Here is a 25,267-nt window from a genome sequence, read left to right as displayed (position 1 = left end):
GGTCTCTCTAGTGGCTGTTATGCCCTTCCCTCTATGGCAGTGTTTCCCAAACTTTTGACATATGTGTACCCCTTCTATAATTTTCATAAGGCTGATTACCCCTCGTACTCATGAGAATGTAGAATTAGGCGCAGCTAAGCACGGTGCAGTGCATATCCCCACCACACTCAGGTGCAACACGTACCCCCAACAAACTCTTCCCATAACCCTGGGGGTATGCATACAACACTTTGGGAAACACTGCTTTAGGGGGAATATTCCATGTATTAAGTCCTGACTCCAATAGCACCTTCCTCAGATCCCCCTTTCATTCTCTCAACCTTAATTATTCTCATGTCTCCCTTCTACCTTTACTATTGTCTTGTCATAATTCTTCATGGTTGCTCATTTTGACATTTCTCTCTCCCTCTCTGATAACAAGCTTTGTCTGGGCCTCTATATGTCTGCCTGGCCTGTGTCCAATATTTACTAAGTGCATAAGCACATCAATAGAATAATGCAATTATTGAGGCTTTTAAAATCTAAAACCAAATAATTAATTTGCAATATAATCAGATATTTGAAAAGCTTTTTTTTTCTTCTTCAGCCAGTGTCTGTTTTGAAGATTGGTGCCAGACAATTTGGAGGATGAGCAGTAATTAAAGGAATAGCTAGCTGAGTCCCCCAAATACTCAGAAAACCAATCATCTGAATTGTGGAAAAACACCAAACCAAAAACAAATTATTCTTTATATATATGCATTCATGATGAGTGGATATTCATAAGATTAACTGAAAATTAATGACATTTATTGCTATTGAGCAGCATGGACTAGGCACAAATTATATGGCTTTTACTGTACAAGATGTTTTCTGAATGTGATTTGTAATGGTTGCAATGTGACACATTACTTGCCCAGTTTTAGAGATGGGAAATCTTAAAAAGGTTCAAAGCTGTCCAAATAATATTTCTAATGTAAATAGCTAAAGAAATGGTGAAACTAAAAGGGGAGGGGTCCCTTAAAAAAAAAGGGTTGCCTATATCTTAGTCAGTTCAGCCTGCTACCACAGAATATCATAGACTGGGTGGCTTAAACATCAGACATTTATTTCTCACAGATCTGGAGGCTGGGAAGTCTGAGATCAAGGTGCCAATAAACATGGTGTCTGGTAGGGACCTGCCTTCTGCTTTTCATGTGGTCTGCTTATTGTAGCCTCAGCAAAAAAGAGGAAGCAAACTCTCCTATCACTTTTGATAAGGGCAGTGATCCCACCTCCATGACCTCATTACCTCTTAGAGACGGCACTACCTAATGTCATTGCATTGGAAGTTGGGGCTTCAATATGTAAAATTTTTTTAGGGGACACCAACATCCAATCCATAACATTCTATTAATTGTATGTCAAAAGACTGTTAGGTTGCTGGGCTAATAGACATAGTAAGAGTTCCAGTGTCTTCAACTGAATATGCAAGTCTATGAGAAAAAGGCAGCCAGGCTAGTTTAGTACACAGATATGATGAAAGCCCCACTCCAGGTTATCAAAGGAAGTTCGGTCCTCTTCAGACGCAGTGAAGCTAGCCTCTGCTGTGGCTTGTCAGTGGGGTAGCTCTCCTGATTGTGCCATCCCGTGAAGGCACACTTCGTGGAGTCTCAAATCCTCTTGACATAAGTAGCCTAGTGAGAGCCCAGCTTTTTCTAGTGCTACAGCCTGTGTTTTGAGGGTCCCAGCCTACAGTTTGAGCAGAAGGACATCTGTAGTGCCGCAGGGAGGAACTAGCAGCTGCTCCGACTGGAAACACTCTACCAATTTTTCTGCCAATTATAACATTAATCCAACAGGCTTGAGTTCACTGAAATTAAATCCAATGCACTATACGTACAAAGTGGGGTGCAAATGTAGTTCCAGAATAAAGAACGAACCACTATTCATGGAACTTTCATGAACACTATATTGTTAAACAATCCAGAATAATAATAGGAAGATAATCTACTATTTTGGGGTGTTTACCATGTATCAGAAATTGTGCTAACCATTCTATCTATCTATCTATCTATCTATCTATCTATCATCTATCTATTGAGCAATAGATAAATAATCTCATTTGTTCTCACAAGGAGCTTATGATATACTAGAGGCCCGATGCATGAAATTCATGCAAGAGGCTTGGCCCTCGCAGCCCCAGCTTCGTCCAGAAGGTCACCTGGACAGTAGTTCTGCTGTTTAGCTATCTAGTCTAATTAGCATATTATGATTTTATTATAGAAGATGTAGGTGTTATCTCATTTTGCAGATGAGACAACAAAGTTACAAATAACTGACAGTGTTAGCGTTCAAACTACACAATCGTTTATCACTTTAAAGTCATTGAGGGCTGAAGATCCACCCCTGCCCCCACCCCCCACCCCCAGAAAAGGAAGTTAGCACTTATACTCACAATATGGTAGGGAAATGGGAAAATAAGCTAACCATGCTATAAGAGAAGTGCAAAGAATGATCTGGGAGGTTTGGGGAGGGCAGAGACTTGGAGTAATAAATGCAATGTCTGGGTTAGAAGACTCAAATTACAAAGTTGGCAAGAGAATGTATCACATGCTCTGGAAAGGATGGGTACCTAGTCCTATAGGATTAGTACATAAAACATGAAGTGGAGAGTGATAAGGATTGAGGGCAGAAATACAGGAAAATACCAAATTTTGAAGGGTCTTGAATGTCATGCAAAGTAATTTAAGTTTTATTTAGTTACAAGTATAGAGAGTTCTTGAAGAATTTAAGCAGAGTTGGTGCAAATAGATTTGTTATTTATAGACAAAATTTGACATTTGACAAAAGAGTGGTGGATGGGCTGGGGATGATGAGAGTAAAATAATAAAGTTTATTAAGATTTTGCAATAAAGCATTGCAATTGAGTTGGGGGAGTGGAAATGGGAATTGGGTAACAAATTGGAGAGTATAGAAAGCATGGCTAGTGGTTACTAGTATCTATTTTGGGCTGACTGCTAAAACTTGAGTCCCAGCTCTGCCATTTCCTTACCTGTATGTTCTTAGGCAACCTCATAATCTCTGTGCTTAATTTTCCTCATGCATAAAATTGAAACAATAATGGTATGCATTTCACAGAGTTCTATATATTAAAATAAACACTTTGTATTTGATATGACAAATTATTGTTGAATACTATTATGCAATATTATTATATAGTTGATGCAAAGTGCTTAAAACCATACCTAGCACAAAGAAAGAATTATGCTAGAGACATTCGGAAAGTGAAAACAAATCCATATTCACATTTTGATGATCCTCAAAATATACACATACAGCTATTTTTCCTTTTGTAAAATTGCATCATAAAGCAAATGTAATGTACTTGAAACAAAATTCAGTCTAAGAAAGAATAATTAGCCTGACTTAGAACTGAAAATCTATATAGAAAGTAAAAATGTGGTACTTCATTATGCATATGCTTGTGTTTTTTGAGGTCTTGTAGTTGCATGGTGTAGTGACTTTGGAGACAATGTTTTCCACAATAGGTCGTATCAAAGGATTGTCATCTCTAAAACACTGGAAAGTTTGTCTTTTCTGATTTGTTAAGATGAGACTCCAGTCTTCTCTTGTGGGCCAGTGGCAGATATCCCAAGAGACAAACTAATCTGTGACTTCTTTGTTTTCACATTACAAAAGTAAGAAGAGGGGCCTAGCCCTCATAGCATTTCTGCTATATTTTTAATGTATCTGGTAGTGTATTCACTTTTTAAATTATAGTTGCATTACATCATGATTCATGTTTGTTATTATCATGGTTACTGCTGTTGTCTATCATACTTGCTAATCAGGCTTGAGCTTGAACTAGTGCAGGAGGTTTCAAGCTGCTCTAATAGCCTCCACTCTCATTCCTCTGACTCTGCTCTGTCAGAGTGAGATTTATAAATCATGAAGCTGACCATAGCTGTGCTTATTCCCTTGATGATCTCATCTTGTCTCATGGAGATAAATATAATTTAGGTATGGAGGTCACCAGTATTTATTTCCCAGCTTGGATAGCTCTCCTTGAACTCCAGGCAGAAGTATGCTACTACCAACTTCATAATTCTCTTTGGATGTCAACAAGGCATCCTAAATCCCCAAACAAGATGGGGCTTGTGATCTTCCTCTCCATATGTGGTCCTCCTTCAGGCTTTCAGAATGTCGATCATTTTTCTGATTGCTTAGATGAAAAGGTCAGAGTCATCTTTGTACAGAAACTGAGATACAGAGAAGTGAAGTAGCATCTTCAAGTTTACAAAGTAAGAAAGTCACAGAATCAGGATGTGAACCTAGGCAGTCTGACTCCAGAGTCTATGCCCTTTATCCTTGTGTTAGGCTGCTTTTCTAACTTATAAAATCCTTTGCACATAATCTGGAACATCATAGGGTATCTGCATGACAAATATTAGCTGCTCACCTCGGGGCAGGCATGCTACATCAAATTAGAACCATGAATTCTGGTTCTACCTAGTTGTCATATTAAAGAGCTAAAAACTCCCTGTGTTTAGGACCAAATTTTTTTTAACTTATTTTCATTGTTGTTATTATGTTTGTAACATTCTGTGTATTCTCATTGGAATACCAGACTGGGATTTTGAAATGGGAGCTCAGATGTATCTGTTATATTTATGCCACATCTACTAATCAGCTAAATGACCCTGAGAAGTTTCTAAACCTCTTGATGTTAAGATGACTCTGCCAAAAATAAATTGCCAATAAATGGTCCAGGTTTTATAATAATAATGTAGAAAAATAGATACCAAGTTATATGGTCCATTCATTTCTTGAGGGCAAGACTCACATCTATTTGCTTTCTATCCATTTTCCAAGTTTTTATTGCAGTTACACATTCTGTATGAACTCAGTTCCTATGAGGGAACTGCTGATGAAGATTTCATGATTTGGTATGTGGAGGGAAAGATGACTTAGAATTCCAAAGGCAGTTTGATATAATAGAGAATCCTTAAGCAAGAGGCAGAAGATAGGGTCTGCAGGTAAAGAAGGCAGATATTTCATTGATTATTTGACTTTAGGACAAATAATCATCACATAGGTCAAGTCTTCAATATTTATTTCTGTAAAATGTTGAGAAGGTGGCTTCCATTGTTCTCAGTGGTGTATTAACAGAGCTCTGAATGTATAATTTACCTTCACCACAAAACCCAAAGAGTGTCAGCACACGCCATTTTTGTTTATGTTGTACCAATGAAATGCAAGGGCTCAGCAATACCGCAACAGTATCTGCCACATATAAGCCTCTCCACTCACCGATTATGTCTTTAAGACTCCTCACCTCTATTATTCCCACTACAAATAAGGAAGATGAGGTTAACGGAGATTTCCAGGGTAAAGTGACTAGTAAGTGTCAGAGTTGGGATTGGAATCCAGGATTAGGTGGGTCTCAATACTCCATCTATGCACTGAAACTCACATCCTCCCTAAATCAGAGGGAAGGCTGAGCAGGGTGGGTGGATGGGAAAAGATCAACCAAAGAACTTGTATGCATATATGCATAACCTATAGACACAGAAAGTAGGGTGGTGAACACCTGGGGTCAGGGTGGAGGCAGGTTAGAAGAGGTCAATGGCGTGGGAGGGGCATTTGTAACACTTTCAACAATAAAGATTTAAAAAGTAAATAAATAAAATAAAATAAATAAATCTGCAGTACTAGTGATGCACAGAAGAGGGCAGTGCAAGGTATTGCTGGAGATGGACTCCCTTCAACACACATTCACTGGACTCTAACAGAAAGCTCTATGATCAACTGAAGAATATTCTAGTCACATAAAACATTAATTAAATCGAGAAAGCTGGTAATTAACTGCATGCTCCCATTCTGTTTTTAATAAATGTAATCTATCCAATAAATTGTAGCACTTATTAATGATAATACAAAGTGTGTTCAGTAAAAGGCTTGCCTTCCATTAGGGAACTAATACTGGGTTTTATGTGGAGTTTCAGAAGAAACTGAGTAGGCATTATTAGCAGTCACTTCAATGCATAGATATATAGTGCCTTAATTCTGCTGCTGACAAGCAGTAGTTGCTGAGTTGTGTATGGTATATTAAAACGTGTTTAATCTACTATTAGTTCCATGAAAAACTTACAGCCCACCCCACTTCCAATCACTATGGGTAACAGGGGAAATCAATCTTAAAATAATTCCAGACCACAGGTTGTAGCAATACACTGCAAAGGGACAAATCATGACTTTTCCTGGAATTTGGTTATTTCAAATAATTTTTCCTTTTCCTTTTTTTTTTTTTTTTCCTTTTTCACAAAGAAATCTGTATTGGACCACATTTCTGGTAGCAAGATTTAAATTGAATTTTTAATGGCAGAAATTATGCTTTATGCTTTCTTGGTGATAAGGCACTATAATACTGGTTGGAATGTTTTTTGTTCTTTCTTTCTACACACATTTTTGCAAAAAATTTTTTTAATAATCTCTTTTTGCAAGAAGAAAGGGCATAATGTTTAGAAAGTTAGGTAGACTAAATAACTAGTTAACTCTAGTTTCTCTAGAAACTAGAGAAATAACTAGTTTCTCTCCCACATTGATGTTTCTCTCTCTCTAATATATATATTTAAAAAATGGTTTGGTTTATTTCCTTGTTGACCTGGAAACATTCTTATTTGAATGTTTATAAAAAATAAGGTCCATCAGTCTGAAGGATTTGGTAGGTATAATATTTTAGTTCACTTTAAACATTTATTTTTGTTAACTAAGGATCTATGAACAACCAAAAGAGGCCTTTTAGAAGATAATGAAGCAACATCTACTCTACTGACATGGTCCTTTGAAGTTCCCCAGTAGTTTTCAAGGCCTTTTAAACAATTCTTTCTAGATCATATTGTTTAAAGTTTTTTGCATGGTGAATAGATATTGCTATAACAAAATTATGTCTGAGTTAACCCTTTCTTATCCTTTTTTTTTCTTTACTAATTTCACACTTCCCACACTAGACTCTAATTAGTCTGTGAGTAGAAGACAATTCTCTTTTACTTATTAATTAATGTGTGTCAATACTAGCAAAGTCCCTGACATGTAGTTAACATTTAATAAAGGATTGGTTCACATTTGCTTGTGGAAAGGATTAACAACCAGGAGGAACTTAGGATAAGAAGTTTTGACTTAATTTAAATTCTATGGGAGTTGGGATGTCAAATATTAAGCATAATTTATATGTTAGCATAATATGCATAAAGAAATTACTGATTCTATCTCATTTTCCTTTTACCTTTCTTTATATTTCCCCCAAATTAAATTAATCAACATAGATTTAAGATAACTTATAGTCTAACATACTCAACTCAAATGTAATATTGAAAGACTTCTAAGGTTTTGGCAATTTACTTTATTGTAATTAAGATTTGAATCCCCGCCAGGAGTAATTGCCAGTTAGGCTTATATTAATAAACTCATTTAAGTGGGAATTGTAAAAAAAATGAAAAATAATCTAACTTTCTGGGGTAGGTTCACTGTCAGCAGCTTGCAGTGATGAATGGTGCCCCAGATTTATTTTTGGTTTTAACCATAATACATTCAAAGTTTCATGGCAGGCTTGTTAAGGAATATGCGCTGAATTTGAAAAATCACTTATTGGGCTCCCAGTGATACATTTGTGTGAACCAATTAGTTCTTCCAAAAAGAATAAGAAGAAGTAATGCTATTAAAATTGATGGGCATAGCAGTTTACCTCCTGGGCTTGGGCTCTGTGCTGTGAAGACTGGGTTTGATGTACAACAAATAATAGTAACAAACCCTCTTGGATAAAGCTGCTCTTTACTTGTTACATACTATTTAGTTCTGATATATAGTACTAAGGGAAGTAGGAAATCTTGAAGCAGTTAGGAGACATAATCTTACTATTGTTATTTTAAAAGTATTGATGCATTAATGGCTATATGATTTTGAAGAATAAATGGACACCTTGCTTCCAAGAGTTAAAATAATTAAGTTGTCTTAGGAGGATTAGCTGGACTGACTTAGGAAACCTTTAGTATATACTCTAGAAAATTCAATTGAAGAGATGTTTATTGACTTTTGCAAAGTGCTAGTTGTTTCCCCAATCTAGTTTCTCCTTCTATCTAATCCACTGCTATCTAGCTAGAGAATGCATTCCCTAGCTTTCCCTGGAGCATATTGGTCCATGGGATTAATGAATGCTTGGGATGTTAGTGAAGTTTATATATATATATATATATATATATATATATATATATATATATATATAAAATCCGTATATATTTTTTATGTTATCCCTAAATTAAGGGAAGTTGCCTGCTGCTGTCCTATGGCTCTTTCACCTTTTCTCTAGACATCTCCACGAAAGTGACCTAGTTTACACAATGCAGATGGGGCAAGAAGCCTAGCCAAGGAGAGCAGGGAAATATATTGAAAGGAACCTGGATCCCCGAATGTCCTACTGGAGTAGAACTTCCCTATTAGCTGGGACCAATTCACCTGGGACTTGAGAAAGAAAAAAAAAAAAAGTGAACTTCTTTACAGGATTTTTGTGGGAAAACAAATAGAAATTTTGAAGATTTTAGAAATGCTACTAGTGAATAGTACAGTGTATGATTGCTTCTATATATGTTGTGTTTTTTTTAAATGTCTGCATCTCTAGGTTACATTATATGTTGAAAACATCACCAATTATGTTATCTGTTTTGATTTTTACAAAAACCTTGTGTGGAGTCATTATGGAAAAGACTATCTCAGTTTCTCCAAGAAGTCAAAGGACAAAATAGAATCAAATCAAATAAAGTACACTGTTTCCAAATTTGTCCTTAGGCAAGAGTGTGGAACAAAGACATTTTAAGAAAGAGCTTCTGGACAGTACACAATTCATAGAAGCGGCACGGTAACAATGGTGCTAATGATGATGATGATAATAATAATAATAATAATAATAATAATAACAAGAAGAAGAATAACTACATTTTGAGTGTTATAATGAGTCCAGATTTGTATTCTGTGTTTTATATTCCCTATCTTTGCAAAACATCTATGAGATGCTACTAACATTCCTCCAGTTTTGCAGATGAGATAAGTGAAGCACAGAGAGGTCAAGTATATTGCCAAATGGAGCCAGAACTGGAATCTAATTGTATTATCATTTTTACTTCAAGATGACATCATGGAGTCTTTATGAAATTTAGTTACTTTTTTTTTTTTTTTTACTTAAAAGAATCAGAGGAGGAAACTAAAGGGCTCTAATGTCTATTGACCATACTCAAAATAAAAGGGATCACACAAAACATTTCCCATCAGCTCAGATAAATGGGTGTTGATATTCTAAATTTTCAAATAACTTAATATCCAAAGATGCTAAACAAACTCCCCAAGGTAGGAAATGGCAATTGAAAGGTTAAATCCAGGAGAGCACTTGGACCAAGCCAGTCCTTGGAAGCCAGAGAGGCTGCCACATTTATCTGCTCATACCTGTCAACAACCTTCTCCTCAGAACAGAAAGCTCTGCTAGGGCCTTGGAAATACCATTTTAACTCTATACTTATACTTTGATTCTGAAGTACGTGAGTAATACTTTGCACTAAAGGAAGATCTTTTATCTGAATCCTTCAAGAGCTGAACAAAACTCATCATTACGCACCTCCCTTCTGATTGGAAAGGAAGATCTCTTAATCCCTAATTTGCTGACAGGGAAAGAGAAGCTGCCAGGGAAGAAGTGATTTACTGAAGGTCACACAATGGTATATGAAAGCCTTAAGAACGCCTCTGAGAAGCCTCATGACAAAAGAGTAATTGCCTTATACAATTAGCAGTTTAGTTCTCTATCCTAACCAACATATCCCACTCTTTCCCATTCAGGTGCTAAACTTTCCCTAATTCTCTCTCCACCATAAATAAGATTTCACGCCTGTTATGTAAATGTACTTTGTCAAATATGTAGATCCCATAATTTCCTATCAGCTATTTTTAAAGATCTTAGTGCAATGAGTTCTCAAACACTTCCAGTGGGGTGAAAAATCCCATAAAAAAACTCTCATCTTCTGCTGGTTCCTTTAGCCACAGTATAATAACTCTTCCAGAAATCAAGGAGCCCTGGCTGGATAGCTCAGCTGGTTAGAGTGTCCTAATACACCAAGGTTCTAATCCCTGGTCAGAACTAACCAATAAATTCATAAATTCAGAAATAAGTGGAATGGCAAATTGACCTCTCTCTCTCCTCTCCTCTCCTCTCCTCTCCTCTCCTCTCCTCTCTTCTCCTCTCCTCTCCTCTCCTCTCCTCTCCTCTCCTCTCCTCTCCTCTCCTCTCCTCTCCTCTCCTCTCCTCTCCTCTCCTCTCCTCTCCTTCTTTCTTTCAAACTAATCAAGGAAAAGTTTGGTGCCACTTTGGGTAAATTTTCCAAGGAAATGTCTGAATGCAGGAACAATACTGAAAGTGGGGATTAACTGAACTTGAATGTAACATCAGACCAAAGTCAGCAGCTTCACTCCACAGGAGTTGCTGTCTCCTCACAAATACCACTGTGATGGACACCATAGGGTGACTCCGAATAAATCACTCTCTTTTTAATCTTCTGGCCTTGAGTGCTAGATTAGCAAAGGTGATAGTCTGAGATGTCACACACATAGTTAATGTTATATTATATAAGTCTCTGCTTTAGTGGACTAGGAAGACTCTCCCTTGCTAGCTTTTTATTTATTTATTTATTAAATTTATTGGGATAACATTGGCCAACATGATCATATAGGTTTCAGGTGTGAGTTTCTCTGTCACAAGATCTGCATATTGCATAGTGTGCCCACTACCCAGAGTCAAAACTTCTTTTGTCACCATATATTAGGACATCCTTCTGCTCCTACCACTTCCCTCTGGCAACCACCACACTGCTGTTTGTGTTTATGAGTTTCAGTTTTATATCCCACATATAAGTGGAATCATATGGTTCTTAGCTTTTTCTGGTTTACTTATTCACTTAGCATAATATTGTAACAAGGTCCATCTTGTTGTTGCAAATGGCAGTATTTTATCCTTTCTTATGCCTGAGTAGTATTTCCTTGGATATATAAACCACATCTTCTTTATCCAGTCCTCTATCTCAGGACACTTTGGTTGTCTTGGCCACCATGACTAATGCTGCAATGAACATAGGGATGCATATAACTTTGTGAATACATGATTTACAGTTTTTCAGGTAAATACCCAGGAGAGGGGTTGCTGGGTTGTATGTTACACAGCTATGATGATCAAAACATCATGATATTGGCAGAGAAACAAGACACATAGATCAATGCAACAAAATAGAGAGCCAAGATATTGAGAGATAATTTTTTACAAAGAAGCCAGAAACACACAGTGGAGTGAAGATAGTATTCTCAATAAATGGTGCTGGGAAAACTGGAAAGTCACATGCAAATGAATGAAACTGGATTACAGTTTGTCTCCATCTACAAAATTAATTCAAAATAGATCTAAGACCTGAAACAACAAGTTACATAGAAGAAAATATAGGTACCAAACTTATGGACTTTGATTGTAGAAAACTTGACCCCAGCCGAAACTGGTTTGGCTCAGTGGTAGAGCGTCAGTCTGTGGACTGAAAGGTCCCAGGTTCAATTCCGGTCAAGGGCATGTACATTGATTGCGGGCACATCCCCGGTAGGGGGTGTGCAAGAGGCATCTGGTCGATGTTTCTCTCTCATCGACGTTTCTAGCTCTCTATCCCTCTCTCCTCTTCTCTGTAAAAAATCAATAAAATATATTAAAAAAAAAAAAGAAAACTTGACCCCAAAGGGAAGGGAAGTAAAGGTAAAAATAAAATAATGGCACAATATCAAACTAAAAAGCTTCTGTATAGCAAAAGAAACCAATAATAAAACAAAGAAGCAGCCAACAAGACAGGAGATAATATTTGCAAATAGTAGCTTGAACAAAGGTTTAATTTCCAAAATATATGAAGAACTCATAAAACTCAACATCTAACAAAGAGCCCAATCAAGAAGTGGGCAGAGGACCTGAAACTACATCTTTCCCAAGAAGACATAGGAGCAGCCAATAGATATATGAAAAGATATTCAACCTCACTGGTAATTAGGGAACTGCAAATCAAAACTACAAGATATCATTTCATACCTGTTAGAGTGGCCATTATCAATAAAACAAGCAATAGCAACTGTTAGAGAGGTTGTGGAAAAAAGAGAACCTTCATTCACTGCTGGGAATGTGAACTGGTACAACCACTATGAAAAGCAGTCTGGCAATTCCTCAGAAAATTAAGAGTGGAGCTACCTTGCTAGCTTTGAAGACATGAGCTACTATGTCAGGAGAGAACTTGTGAGTAGTCCATTGGCAAGAGACTATGGAAAGCTTCTAGGAGCTTTGTGTCCTCAGGTTGACACCCACAGTGGGGATCTTTGAAGCACAACCACAATGAAACGTTGTTGTTTTTTTTTGCCAGAAACCATGAACTCCAGGATCCAGAAATTAATGCAGCCTAACCAATATTGTCATTGTAGCTTAGTGAGAGCCCAAGCAGAGAATTCAGCTAAGTCACTGCTGGACTCTTGACCCTCAAGACTGTGTAAGGTAATAAATGGGTGTGCTTTTAAAACCACTAATCTGTGGTAATTTGTTATACACAATAGAAAATTTATGCAAACCTTTTTAGTAAAAAAAAAAAAAAAATGTTAACCCTTAGCAGTTTTAGGGGAAAAGGACATTAATGAAGGGAATCAAAGTTTTGCCTCACATGAAGCTGTCTTTTTGGGATATTGATTTTAAGCTGTTAATTAGAAAACAAGACTCAGAAAGAACCTTTGACCTTCTCCCTTCCTGCCAAGGATATTCAGATGAAAAGCTGACTCCAGGAAGGACATTTGGGGGATGTTGCCTTTAGTCTAATTAGAATTAAGTATAGTTAATAGAAGCGCTTCTTGCAGGGGCCTGCTAGATAGATAACCTCAGTGTCTCCTTGCTTCTGAGTCTCCCAGCAAGGATTTTCCTGTTATGTGTGTTCTTGCTCAACTACCTGTAAATCACCCATTCTCACTTCTAAAATCTATAATAACACCCTGTTCCTGCCTTTGTCTTATACATATCTCTCCAATGTTGTCCCATTCTCTTTGGAATATTTCATGCTTATGTGAATTCTTCAGGCACATGTATTAAAATTTGATTTTCATCTTGCTAATCTGTCTTTGTTAATTTGATTATTAGATAATCTAGAAGAATTTAGAAGGTGGGAGGAAAAGTATTAATTATTTTTAGCTCCCAAATTAACAAGTATTCAAGTGATGCTTTAAAGATATATTTGAATCTTTAACATAATGTAATTAAAAGTAGAGTAGGGAACTAAAACAGGCAAAGATTTGGGACAGAAAAGAGATAGGTGTCCAAAGTATATAGGTTTAACTACAGGGTGGAGCAAAAATAGGTTTATAGTTGTTTGTATGGAAAAATAATACAATCTGTAATAATAAAAACATAATATGCTAATTAGACCAGAGGTCCTTCCAGATGAAGCCAGGGTTGTGAGGGAAGCCCAGGTCCCAGGTGTCAGAGGGAGGCTGGTGCAGGCAGCGGGAGAAGGAAGGCCTACTCTTGCATGACATTTGTGCATTGGGTCTCTAATAATTAATAAATAATAATACAAGAATAAACTGTGTTTTGTGTACTCACAACTGTAACCCTACTTTTGTCCCACTTTGCATTTGCGCCTGTCTCTCCTCCTGTGCCTTAAAAGATGGGAAGAATTTGCCACAAATTATTAATCAATGAGAGGAAAGATGCATAGCCATATTACCAGTAAAACTGCATGTCCCAGTAGACCATTCACAATCACTTAAAATTGAACTAAACTTATGCTTGATTTTGAAAGGGTTTATAAATCATATATATAAATACCTGTTTGACCTTCTGGGTCATTGGTTCTCAAACATGGCCTTCTATTAGCTACTAAAATAAAATTTTATTTTATTAGAAAGGTTTTTTTTTGTTTTTAAAAAGGATTCTTGCCAAAACCGGTTTTGGCTCAGTGGATAGAGCTTTGGCCTGTGGACTAAAAGGTCCCAGGTTTGATTCCAGTCAAGGGCATATATCTTGGTTGTGGGCACATCCCCAGTAGGGGGTATGCAAGAGGCAGCTGATCGATGATGATTCTCTCTCATCAATGTTTCTAACTCTCTATCCCTCTCTCTTCCTCTTTGTAAAAATTCAATAAAAATATATTTAATAATAATAAAAAACGGATTTTTGAGCATCACCCCAGACTTAAATGAATCAGAATCACTAGAGGTAAGACCTGTTACTCTCACTCCCCACACCTCACACATACCCAACTATCCCATCTATTAAGGACTTTATAAGGTTCCAACATAGCAAATATAATCATTGATATTTGAGATTATAGGACTTATTACAATTAGATCCATTAGTGAGTATATTTGTGTGTGTGTGTGTGTGTGTGTGTGTGATTGAATCATCTTACACCTTATATACCCAGTTCAATGCTTTATAGTCTAGGCTAAACATTATAATTACCTGGAGAACTTTATAAATCTTGTTGCTCAAGCTTCTTCTCTGAGCAAATAAATCAGAATCACAAAGCATGATACCAACTGTTTGTAATTTTTAAAGGTCCCCAATTGATAGCAGCATGCTGTTAAATTTGAGACTGTCAGTATATAGATAATACCTTATATTTTTCTGCATCCTTTCTAACACATAGTTACATAGCTCAAAACCCAGATCACTGCCTGGGAGGTATGTAGGCCAACCTTAAATGATCCACTTTGATGGAACACAAAAGTGAGATGACTATTTGTGGTCACATTACAGTAACTCATTTTTGTTTTAACTCCATGATTGCTATGCATATATCTCAAAAACAAAAGATGAAAGAAAACAATCATACCCAAATCTGTGCAATGTACATGTCATTATTCAAATATGTCGAGATAAGATCATACAGGCCACTGATTCAGAAGGAGCTACCTAAACAAGTAACATGTGGAACCAAGTCTGAGTGACACCAGAGCTTATGATGTCTGCACTATACCAGTGATTCCCAAAGCATGAGACCAGCAGCATCAGCAGGTCTGAGAATTTACAAAAAGGGTACATTCTCTGTCTCTGTCTCAGACCTATTAAATCATAATCTTTTGGGCTAGGACCCATTTGTTTATCAAGTCCACCAGATGATTCAGAGTCACACTAATGCTTAAGAAAAATGGTATTATAGTCTCCATTTCTATCAGTTGCCTACTTTTGGAGGCCCAGTTCAACCTGTGGTAAGAGAAATAAAAATATGGGGGTGACTCAGTGCATGATATGGGATGAGGGGCTGAGAAATCCTCCATTACTATTTTCTTTTCCCCATTTATATATTCTATCAATATATAATAAAAGGGTAATATGCAAATTGACCGAATGGCAGAATGACCAGAATGCCCACACCCCTTGCTCTGGCTGACTCCCCCCAAACAGGCCCCCCAAATCCTGGGCGGGGCTGACTGGCAAACTGCCCATGGCCTCTTGCCCCGGCTGGGCCCACCCCCAATGGCCTCCATTGGGGCGGGCTGGCTGGACCTCACTAGTGCACGAATTCGTGCACCAGGCCTCTAGTATATATATAATTGATTTTAGAGAGTAAGGTAGAGGGAGAGAGAGATATAAACATCAATGATGAGAGAGCAGGGGACCCAGCCTGCCACCAAGGCATTGTGATGTGACTGGTAATCGAACAGTGAACTCCTGGTTCATAGGTAGACACTCAACCACTGAGCCATGCTGGTCAGGCCTAGACCTCATTTATATTAATAATCTATGTTAGAGTTGAGGGAATGCTGTATGAGATGCAGTGCTGGTAAAAGACGGGGTGACTCTGGGGACCTTTACCCAAGGTGCCTTGCTGTGGTAAGCCTCTTCCCTGTGACTATTTTAAGATGTTGATGACTAGTTTATCCTTTTAATAAAAATGTGGAGAGTTTTAAAAGCTTTCATTAAAAGTGAATACCTTAATTGGTTCCAGAAAAATTATTTTTTTATCTTAAGGGCTTGAGATAATTAGTGTTCAGGAAACCAAGGGTAGGTGGTTTGCTTTCTGTGATGCCAAGCTGGTTCTGATGCTGCCATCCTGAAAGACATGAGTGCTGCTGATCTACTTTATTGCCTTTCTCTCTATATTTTAGGGCTATTTTAAAATTAAGTTGTACATTTGCCTAAGGGAAAATAAACACACATTAAAAGAACACTCTTGTTGGATTTATCAGAGACACCAGTTAATATTTTTTTGAGCAAACCGTGAAATCATTTGTTTTAATGATGTAAAATATACTTTAGGCATATAAAGGTTGGATGGAAATTTTTTCATGGGGTGGGGGAGGGCAGAAAACAAAGAAGAAAGAGAACAGAAAAAAATAGAGAAAAAGGAGGAGAAAGAGTAAAAGAAAGAAGACAAGAATTGATAAGAGGAAGAGACAATGGAAGGGGAAAAAAAGGATAGAATGGATAAATGAAAAAAGATAAAAGATATGAAGGGTAGGAAAGTGGGGGGGAAGTTGGGGTAAGAGGTTGGAAGGGGAGAAAAGGAAAAGCAGAGTGCAAGTAGGCAAAGAAAACATTAAAGAAATAAAACAATACAGCCTTTGGAGCCTGAGAAATATTTTGTGAAGTGTGACTTGGATAAGACTTATGCAGACTTGGCTCCTGAGGTCAATCATGATTCCAGTTTGCAACAAATGGGGTGAAAGGTATCAGACCCCACATGGAGAGACCTACAGTGACAGCAGTGGAGTAATAATGTAGCAGCCACCAAGAATACAGGGATGCTGGGAAGTTGGATTACATTGTTCTTTATTCAGCAACCACATTTTTATCTGATGCACAATCCAATGTTAAAAAGAAATGTGTTTTCTTATTATAAGATTTTTGAACTAGAGCAGAGATGCTTAGATATTCGCAGGAATGCATTTGAAGTTCTAATTTATAATAATAAAAGAGTAATATGCAAATTGACTGAATGGCCGAAAACCTGAACAACCATCCTGACATCCTCTGGACAACCTTCCTGATGAAACCAGGATTGTAGCTGTGGGATCAAGTCAGCCGCAGTGGCTGTGAGAGAGAGATCGAGGCAGCCACAGCGGCTGCAAAGGCCTACTCTTGTGCAAATTTCATGCATCAGGCTACACTATTTTATATTATATTAGTTTGTCCTTAGGATTTACTTAGGGCCAGGACTTGGTCTTTCTCACCTCCTTTCTTTCTCCATCCTTGCCACTCACTCAGTGATTTGCTGCGGCCAGTGGTCAGTGCAGCTGTTTCATTGTAAGTCTTACTCTCTTTGAAGTCTACATTCTAGCAGCATAGGCAGAACTCTAAAGCCCCTTTCTCTTCATACAAGTTTATGTATGTGTCATCTAGATACATTACACACCAAGATCCCTGTTAATGAGAGTCCTCTATCTGTGCAGTGAACAGATTTATGATAGCTCCTCCCTCCCCACCCAGTGTACCCCACAAAGGCCTGCATGTTAGTTAGCAGAGATCCATGTTTTTGAAGAATAAGGCAGAAAAAAATTTAGAACATCCAAGCAAGGAGAGTGGTAAGGAGCAGACTTGGGATAGAGACAGATGTCCTGGAGTCAGAGGGATGATGGATGGTCGTTTGTAATATGCATGAAGGAACCTAAAAATATATTCTGAAAGCTCAATTAGAGTTACCATAGTTATACCTGGATCACAGAGACTGGATGCAGGGGCTACCTACAGACACTTGTGGGCCAGTCAGTGGCAGCATGGTCTTTTAGGAGCTACTGAAATTATGGTGATCTTTCCCCAATGCAAGGGAGGAATTTCCTTAATGGGCTCGATTTATAGCCAATTTTCAAGTCAAACACCAGACTATCATTTTAAAATGAAGAGATAATTGGGGCTTATTGAAATTATGTTATTACTAGAGGCCTGATGCACAAAATTCATGCAAGAGTAGGCCTTCCTTCCCCCGGCTGTGGGCACCAGCTTCCCTGTGGCACCCAGGACACAAGCTTCTCTCCAGCTGCCAGCAGGAACCTGGGACCCTGGCTTCCCTCTGACCACTGGCAGGAACCTGGGACATGGGCTTCCCTTGCCACCCTGGCTTCAACCGGAAGGTCATCTGGAAGGACGTCTGGTCTAATTAGCTTATTACACTTTTATTATTATAGATGGCTGGAAAGGAAAAAAATACTAAGAATTGAATCGAGTAAGCATGTCTCCTTTGCTCATTCTTGCTTTATGTGTACCTACAATGTATGAGCCTTGGTGTGCCCAAGTGAGTCATAGTCCAAATGGCCACAACAATAGTCACATCTAGGAAAGACTGGTATGAAATGTGCAGATGGGGGGCACTTCCAGAACTGTATATTGCCCTCTTTTCCTCTCTCTTCTCTGTGCTCCTCTGAGAACGGGGTGAAGGTAAAACAAAAAAGGAGGTTCTTACATTCTTAAATCCTCGGTAAAGAATCTGGAGCTCCTTCTTCGTGAACTTGCTCTGGGCTTCCAGCAGTTCAAGGGCCTCAGGCCGATGCCTGACGGTGGCCATCTCCAGCTCATCCTCCACGCTGTCTGTGGAGGGAAACCAAGCAGAGTCTTAGAACAGCCAGGGCTCCCCAATGCTTATTCAGGAAAACAAAGGAGCATTTACTACCGTACATGCCTATTATTTTTCCAGAGGGATAGTTCTTACACTGCCAATCAATATGCATATTTCCCAGAGTTTAGACTACAAAGCTGAGCTAATACTACATAATATGTTTTCATAGTTTCTAGTTATTAGACATTACATGCTAACATTTCCCAGTACAGTATGAAAAGTGGAAAAAAAAAAAAAAAAGGAAAACTTAAAACATTGGATTTGTGAATATATAACAAGTACTAGTAATAAAAATAGCATTTTAGTTTAATAACAAATGACATTGCCTTTGTATCTGAGTTAGGCCTTTGCTAATACTCAACAAGTATTATTCTGAAATAAAGTATTTCTCCAGGGGCTGCAAATAAAGTAGTCAGATCAAATGAGAAAAATCAGCGGCCAGTATGTCTAGCATAAACCCAGTCTCCATGGGTACAGGCTGGATGGACCAGCACCTATGGGAACTTCTGGTAAAACCCTATTTTACAGACAAGGAAATCCACAGCTACAGATAAATTATAGAATATTGCACTTTACTTTGTGAATTATATATTTACTACATTTCTCTAAGGTGCTCTATGCAAACTAATTTTCAGTCTTATATAAATTTGGGAAATGTAAACATTTTCAGAGTTTGGGAGCAAAACACAGGACTATGTGGCTTAGAGAGAACTTGCAGCAAAGAATTCTGTTTAGCTTTGTTTAACCCAATTAACCCCAAAGGGTATTTGTCCATAGAACACTTCTTCCCCCCAAGTAACATCTGGTAACATCTGCATATTTGCTTTAGGTTCATTGGGAGGTGTTGGGATATGGTAGGATCTGGGTATTTGCATCTCAAAAAGTACAACATCCTTAATGAGGTCCAGCTCTTTGCAGTGGGGCCCAATGGAGGCCTAAGGAATTCTTCTGCCATAGTTCAGCTCAAACCTCTGCTAAGAAACTCATCAGAGAGAGAAACATATAGGCCCAGAGCTGAGGCCATGCCTTCCCTCCATCATATTCCTTCCTCTTGGCTACAGATTCCCAACTTCAAGGGCTGAAGCTCAGGAGAGTAGCTTCTTCTCATCAAATCTGGACTCAGGGCCACCACTACCCCCAATTCCACTTTGCATGTGTCATTTGGAAATGTAGTCCTTGTTGATTACAGAAGTCACATCATTTTTTATACTTAGTAATGCTGCTTCTCTGGTTCTACCAGAGGGAGAAGGAGTGGAGGGAGCTAGAAGAGGGTAGAGGAAGAAGACTTGAGTTAGGGTGGTGGTGAACACACAGCACAAATTAACAGATGATGTATCATAGAATTGTGCACCTGAAACATATGGAATTGTATTAACCAATGTCACCCCAATAAAATTAGCCAAAAAATTATAATTCTGCCTTTCACTAACATGTGTACCCACTTACTGTCCTGTCTCACTGAAGTAGAGCTCTGGGCCAGAACTCTCACTTAGCAGAAACATGAAGGTCAGGGGAAGTCTGATTGCCACATGTCCTCATCACTGCCCTCATGGGGTTTACGAAAGACCAATAATGGCAATGAAACAAATACTCGGAATGGTTATGCTTGTCAACATGAAAAAGAGGATGTGAAAGCAAATATTTGCTTTGTACTTTTCATATCAAAGTAATTTATTTTACAACAGTGATCTGGAAAAGCTACAGAATAGTGATTGATGGGTAAGAATAAGAAGAGGGACATGAAAAAATGGCAAGACCAAGAGTCACTCTGAGCTGACAAGGATAAAATCGATGAGAATTCTGATGGTTTGCCTCTAACGGATGTGAAAGGCAGCTAGGCATAACAGCTTGACCTCAGGCTGGGCTTTATGAGGCAAGAAAAAAAAATGCCAGAATGGGCTCCTCCAATTTTCCCTGTTGTTCATTGATGCAAACAAGTTGATTCTACTCCATGGATGCTGAGCAGAGAGAATGAAGGAAGATGGTATTCCCTACCACTGCTGTGAATCCAATGACTTGAGCTGCCTGGTAGTTATTGTCGCTGCCAATGGAGAAATAAGTTTCACAGAACAGATCTAATGTAAACAAACAATTACAAATAGAAAGACTCTGCCTTCTCAAAAAATGTCCTGGTATAAGCTCCTTATGAACCATGTAGAGTGTCATTTCCTCAGCTTAAAATATTCCTCAGTCCTTTTCTCACCTGGTGGAATGTGTGTATCTTTTATGACCAGTTCTAATATTACTGCCTCTCTAAAGCCTTCCCGATTGCTCCAGCATATAGACTGGTGACACCCTGGTCAGAGGTCTACACCCTACCCACCTCTCACCCAGCATGTAAAGCAAAATATTGTGATCAGTTTGTGTCTGTCTTCTCTATTGTGAGTTCCTTGAAGACAGTATCTTACAGATCTGAATGTCCTCTGGACTTGATACAGAGTCTCATATCCCATTGTGGCTCAAGAATTATTTGGTGAATCAATAAACAAATGATGTTGCTGCTAGAGTTTCCATTCTTCTGGAATCCCTGGGACCTTAGCTGCCCTCCAGAAAATGATTTCTCAAACTGAGATTTGTGGACCACTGGTGGCCCTTAAATGCTTTCTTTGGAATCACTGTCTTGACTGTGCATTGTTCTGAAAACACAGCAAGGCAGAAGTCCAGGAAGTTTTAATCAGATTTTCTGAGTAGCCTTTGAATCACAGCATAACCTTCTCTCGACCTAATGGGCCTTCTACTAGAAAGAAACAAAACAGCGCATTAACTTTTTGGCCTTTGCAACCACACAGCAGTCTGAACCACACACCCAGCACAGTTGCTTCCCCAGCTGTCACAGACTTGCAGATGCCAAGACTGAGATGACAGACCCAGCACCAGAGGTTAGCGCAACTGAGTTAAATGTGTGTGATGGGATGAGCAGCACATGCAATATTCAAAGCAGCACACTTGAAGTGCCTGCCTCAGGCTCGCTTGTTTTCCCGGCTCACTGGTACCTTACTTTGTAATGACTCCTGCCTGCCAAAGGGCTGTTTCTATTTCCAGGAGGCTGACATGCTCTAAACACACACCTGGAATCACCAGCAATCACCAGCTTATGGTAAATTAAAAATGCAACAGCATCTAACCCAATCCAAACTCTGATTCCTGGAGGCAAACTCTGTGGAGGGCCCAGTGCGATTCTGTAGAGAAATACATGATGTGACTCAGTCACCACCGAAGAGCATGCATTTGGGGATGGGGAGGATTTTAATATAGTGCTTAGCATTTACTGAGCTCCAATTATATGTCAGGAGGTAGACTCTATTGACATTATGGTAGTCTTTGCAGTAACTCCAAAATGAGCTATAATTGTCCATTCTTTACACATGTGAGTACTGAGTCTCATAGAAGTGGGGGAGGGGGGAATGAGTGGCAAGATGTAACACAGGAGAAAAAAAAGAGAGAAAAGATCTATATCCAAGTCTTTAAGGACAAAACATGTTCTTCCTACTTTGCCACTTGCTCTCTTAACAATGATAAAATTAATGACAACCCCTCTCTTCTCCTGCATTGTCAAATGTCTCAGAGAGCTTGACTTTCTCCACTGGGTTCATTTCCTACTTCTTGCTTTCTCCTTAATCCATTGCTGTCTGATTAATGGCCCTTTTGTGGGTTGAATTGTGTAATTTGTATGTTGAAGGTCTCGCCCCCCAATAAGACTATATTTGAAGATATGCCCTTTAAGGAGGTAAAGTTAAATGAGGGCATAGGACCCTAATCCAATGCAACTTGTGTCTTTATAAAGATGAGAGAAAGAGAAAGAGAGGTACCTGGGATACACATGCATAGGGAAAAGCCATGTAGACACAGCAAGAAGGCAGCCATCTGCAAGCTACTAGGAGAGGTATCAGGAAAAGAAATCAAGGACTCCTTAATTTTGGACTTCATATCATCAGAACCATGATAAAATAACTTTCTCTTGTTTAAGCCACCAGTGTATGGCATTTTGTTATGGCAACCTGAGCAAACCCGGAACTGTATTCAAATGACACACACCAAGTATAAAAGCAGGTCTTGCTATTCACCAAGTTTGCCCAGTGAGTGCTGGACAGTTTGTTATTCAATCATATTATTTGTTCTTTACCTTGACCATCAAAGAAGTGATTGTCATCCCCAATCTACTGATGAGAAAACTGAGGCTTGGGGATTCTAAGTGGCTTGCTCAAGGTCAGGTGCTGGTTAGCAATGAAGCAGATAAGTATCTTTAGGAACCTAAAATCCAACTTTCTAAGCAGATTGTTAACAAAAACCATCATCCTATGGAGAGCTTTTGCTCCAAGCCTGGCTGTATGTTATCTCCTTCTGATACTGACAAAAATTCTGTGATTTGTTATTGCCCTTATTTTACAAAGAATAACCTGGGACTCAATGAACTTGAACAACTTACTCAAGGTCACACAGCGAGTAAATGACAGAGCTGGGATTTAATCCCTGTTTTGTTTTGTTTTGTTTGACACCAAAGATTGTGAGTTTAGTCAACATGCTATTTGAGATAGTAACAGTTACATATTTTGGTCTAAAAGCCTAGGGAAAAAAAAAATTGAAACCACAAACCAGGTGGCCACTGAACTCCATCTCCTCAGGGGAAACATGCCCAGCCACCTTGAGGGGTCACTATGATGGTGGTCGATGATGTGCTGACCAGAAAAAAGTAGAATAAGGTGTGGAAGTGATGAAATCTCAGAACTCAAAGCACATGAAAGGTAGTTTGCTCTTCCTCATTTTATCACTGAGAAATGTTAAGTTCCAGGAGGCTCAGGGGTTTGTCTGGAATGAAAACCAGCACCACGCGGGGACTCAGACTTCTTGAATCATCTCCAGGCCTCGGTTAACACATACCAAGATGCGTTGCTAATTCCAGTGCTGCCTTCACATCCTGAGATAATCTGAATACAAATAGTAATTTAATTCATGCATCTTCTAAGGGATTTCATTTTAATCAGACAATAAATTCCCAAACGCAGACCCCTTGAGCTTCCTGGCTGTCTCTTTTTATATTTTGCACCTTAGATTTAAGTCTCTATGTCTGAGTCAACAGTTCTCTTAGGCCATGACACAGTTGGGCTAGAAATTGGAATTCAAATCACTTGGGAACAACATAATGAGTTTCAAAAATAGTAATCTTTCTCCCCTTTCTCACAACTTGTCTTAAAATAGAAAAGGAAAAAAAATACAGTAGAATCTTATTACAGACCAACTCATAATTACGTGCACTTTTCTCTATCCGAGGTCAAGCCATACCCTCCAGAACACAACTACAGAACATCTTTCTTTCTAAACAAACATGAATGTGAGGCCTGTGGCCTGAATACACATGTGTATAAGCAAGGCCTGTAACGCTGAAATAAAACCATTTTAAGAAAAAAAATCACATTTTAAAAATGAAAGTGGTTCAATACACAGGTCAGGCACACAGAGTCAAGTCCTTGCCTTATCCTGTCATAACTTTGTGTGGCCATTGCCTTCATGGATTCTCCTAGGATCTGACAGACCACTGGCTCCACTGGTCCAATAGCATCAAAAAGTGCTCCATAAAAAGCGTGAAACAAATGCATAACTATTTGAAGCACCACAACCAGGTCACTTTGTGTCTGTAAGGAGATCCATTTCTCAATAAAATATGACCTTTCTTAAAAATATCTATCTGTTTTTCATTATAAAAAGATTATAGATAGTATAACTTTAAAATTCTATTTGAACTAAAATCGATTTGTCTGAGCCAAAGATTCAGCCAGCTTGACTTATATTGCTTTATCTCATTTATAAAACACCCTGAGTCTTTACTCCTCCTGTTGACCCTTTATTAAATTGCTTTAATAGTGACTTGATCAGAATGACAATAACATCATGATGAGAACAGCTACCTTCTAATGATATGTTTGTTACATGGTATTATTTAGAAGCAGGGTCTAGTGGTAGGTTTTTGGAGAAGAGTTTGACAAAATTCACTCCAGACTTTAGCTTCACACTAAACAATACTGTAGGATTCTTGATTACAGCATTAGAAACTACTCCTGAGAAATCCTATATAATAAAAGGGTAATATGTAAATTGACCAAATGGTGGAACAACTGGTCACTATGATGCACACTGACCATCAGGGGGCAGATGTTCAATGAAGGAGCTGCCCCTTGGTGGTCAGTGTGCTCCCACAGGGGAGCACCTCTGACCAAAAAGCCGGGGTGGCAAGCACAGTCAGTGGCAGTGGCAGGAGCCTCTCCTGCCTCTGCAGCAGCACTAAGGATGTCTGACTGTGGATGTAGTGCACTGGGCCTCTAGTTCTAGAATAAGATGATGTTTAATGTTCAGTCTGACACATCAGGACAAAGATGAAGTTGCCTGGAGGAAAATTTATTTCCAAATCCATTTTACATGACATGCAATTTTCCCCCTCCCTTCCTTTCTACATCAAAATCTTGTATCTCCATATACTCAGAGTGTCCCATTTCTTAGTTCTACGCCCCCAGTGATGCTCAGATGGTTTGGCATTATAATCAGTTGAGAAAAGAGATTTTCGAGGGTTAAGAAATTTGCTCAAGTCTGCACAACTATATAGCTGATAAGTGGGGAGCTGGGATTGGACAAAAACATGTCCTTCCTCTTCCTGTTCTTATATTTGA

General features: G+C 38.5%; 1 protein-coding gene across 8 annotated transcripts in view; it reads right to left on the bottom strand.

Annotated features, from left to right (window-relative positions):
* Nucleotides 1-25,267, bottom strand: part of KCNIP4 (potassium voltage-gated channel interacting protein 4) — an 899,162-nt gene that overhangs the window by 60,075 nt on the left and 813,820 nt on the right. For 5 of the 8 annotated variants that reach the window (XM_084898607.1, XM_084898609.1, XM_084898610.1 and 2 more), the window contains one exon: nt 18,456-18,580. In XM_084898607.1, the coding sequence (XP_084754733.1) occupies nt 18,456-18,580 (125 nt within the window). The remainder of the gene's footprint in view (nt 1-18,455; nt 18,581-25,267) is intronic. The other 3 variants (XM_084898606.1, XM_084898605.1, XM_084898612.1) reach the window with 1 other exon arrangement.

The sequence above is a fragment of the Pipistrellus hanaki genome, assembly GCF_964339955.1.
Source record: "Pipistrellus hanaki genome assembly, chromosome: 1".
Classification (NCBI taxonomy): Eukaryota; Metazoa; Chordata; class Mammalia; order Chiroptera; family Vespertilionidae; genus Pipistrellus; species Pipistrellus hanaki.
The sequence above is the reverse complement of the archived record's forward strand: the minus strand, read 5'-3'. Positions and strand labels throughout refer to the sequence as shown.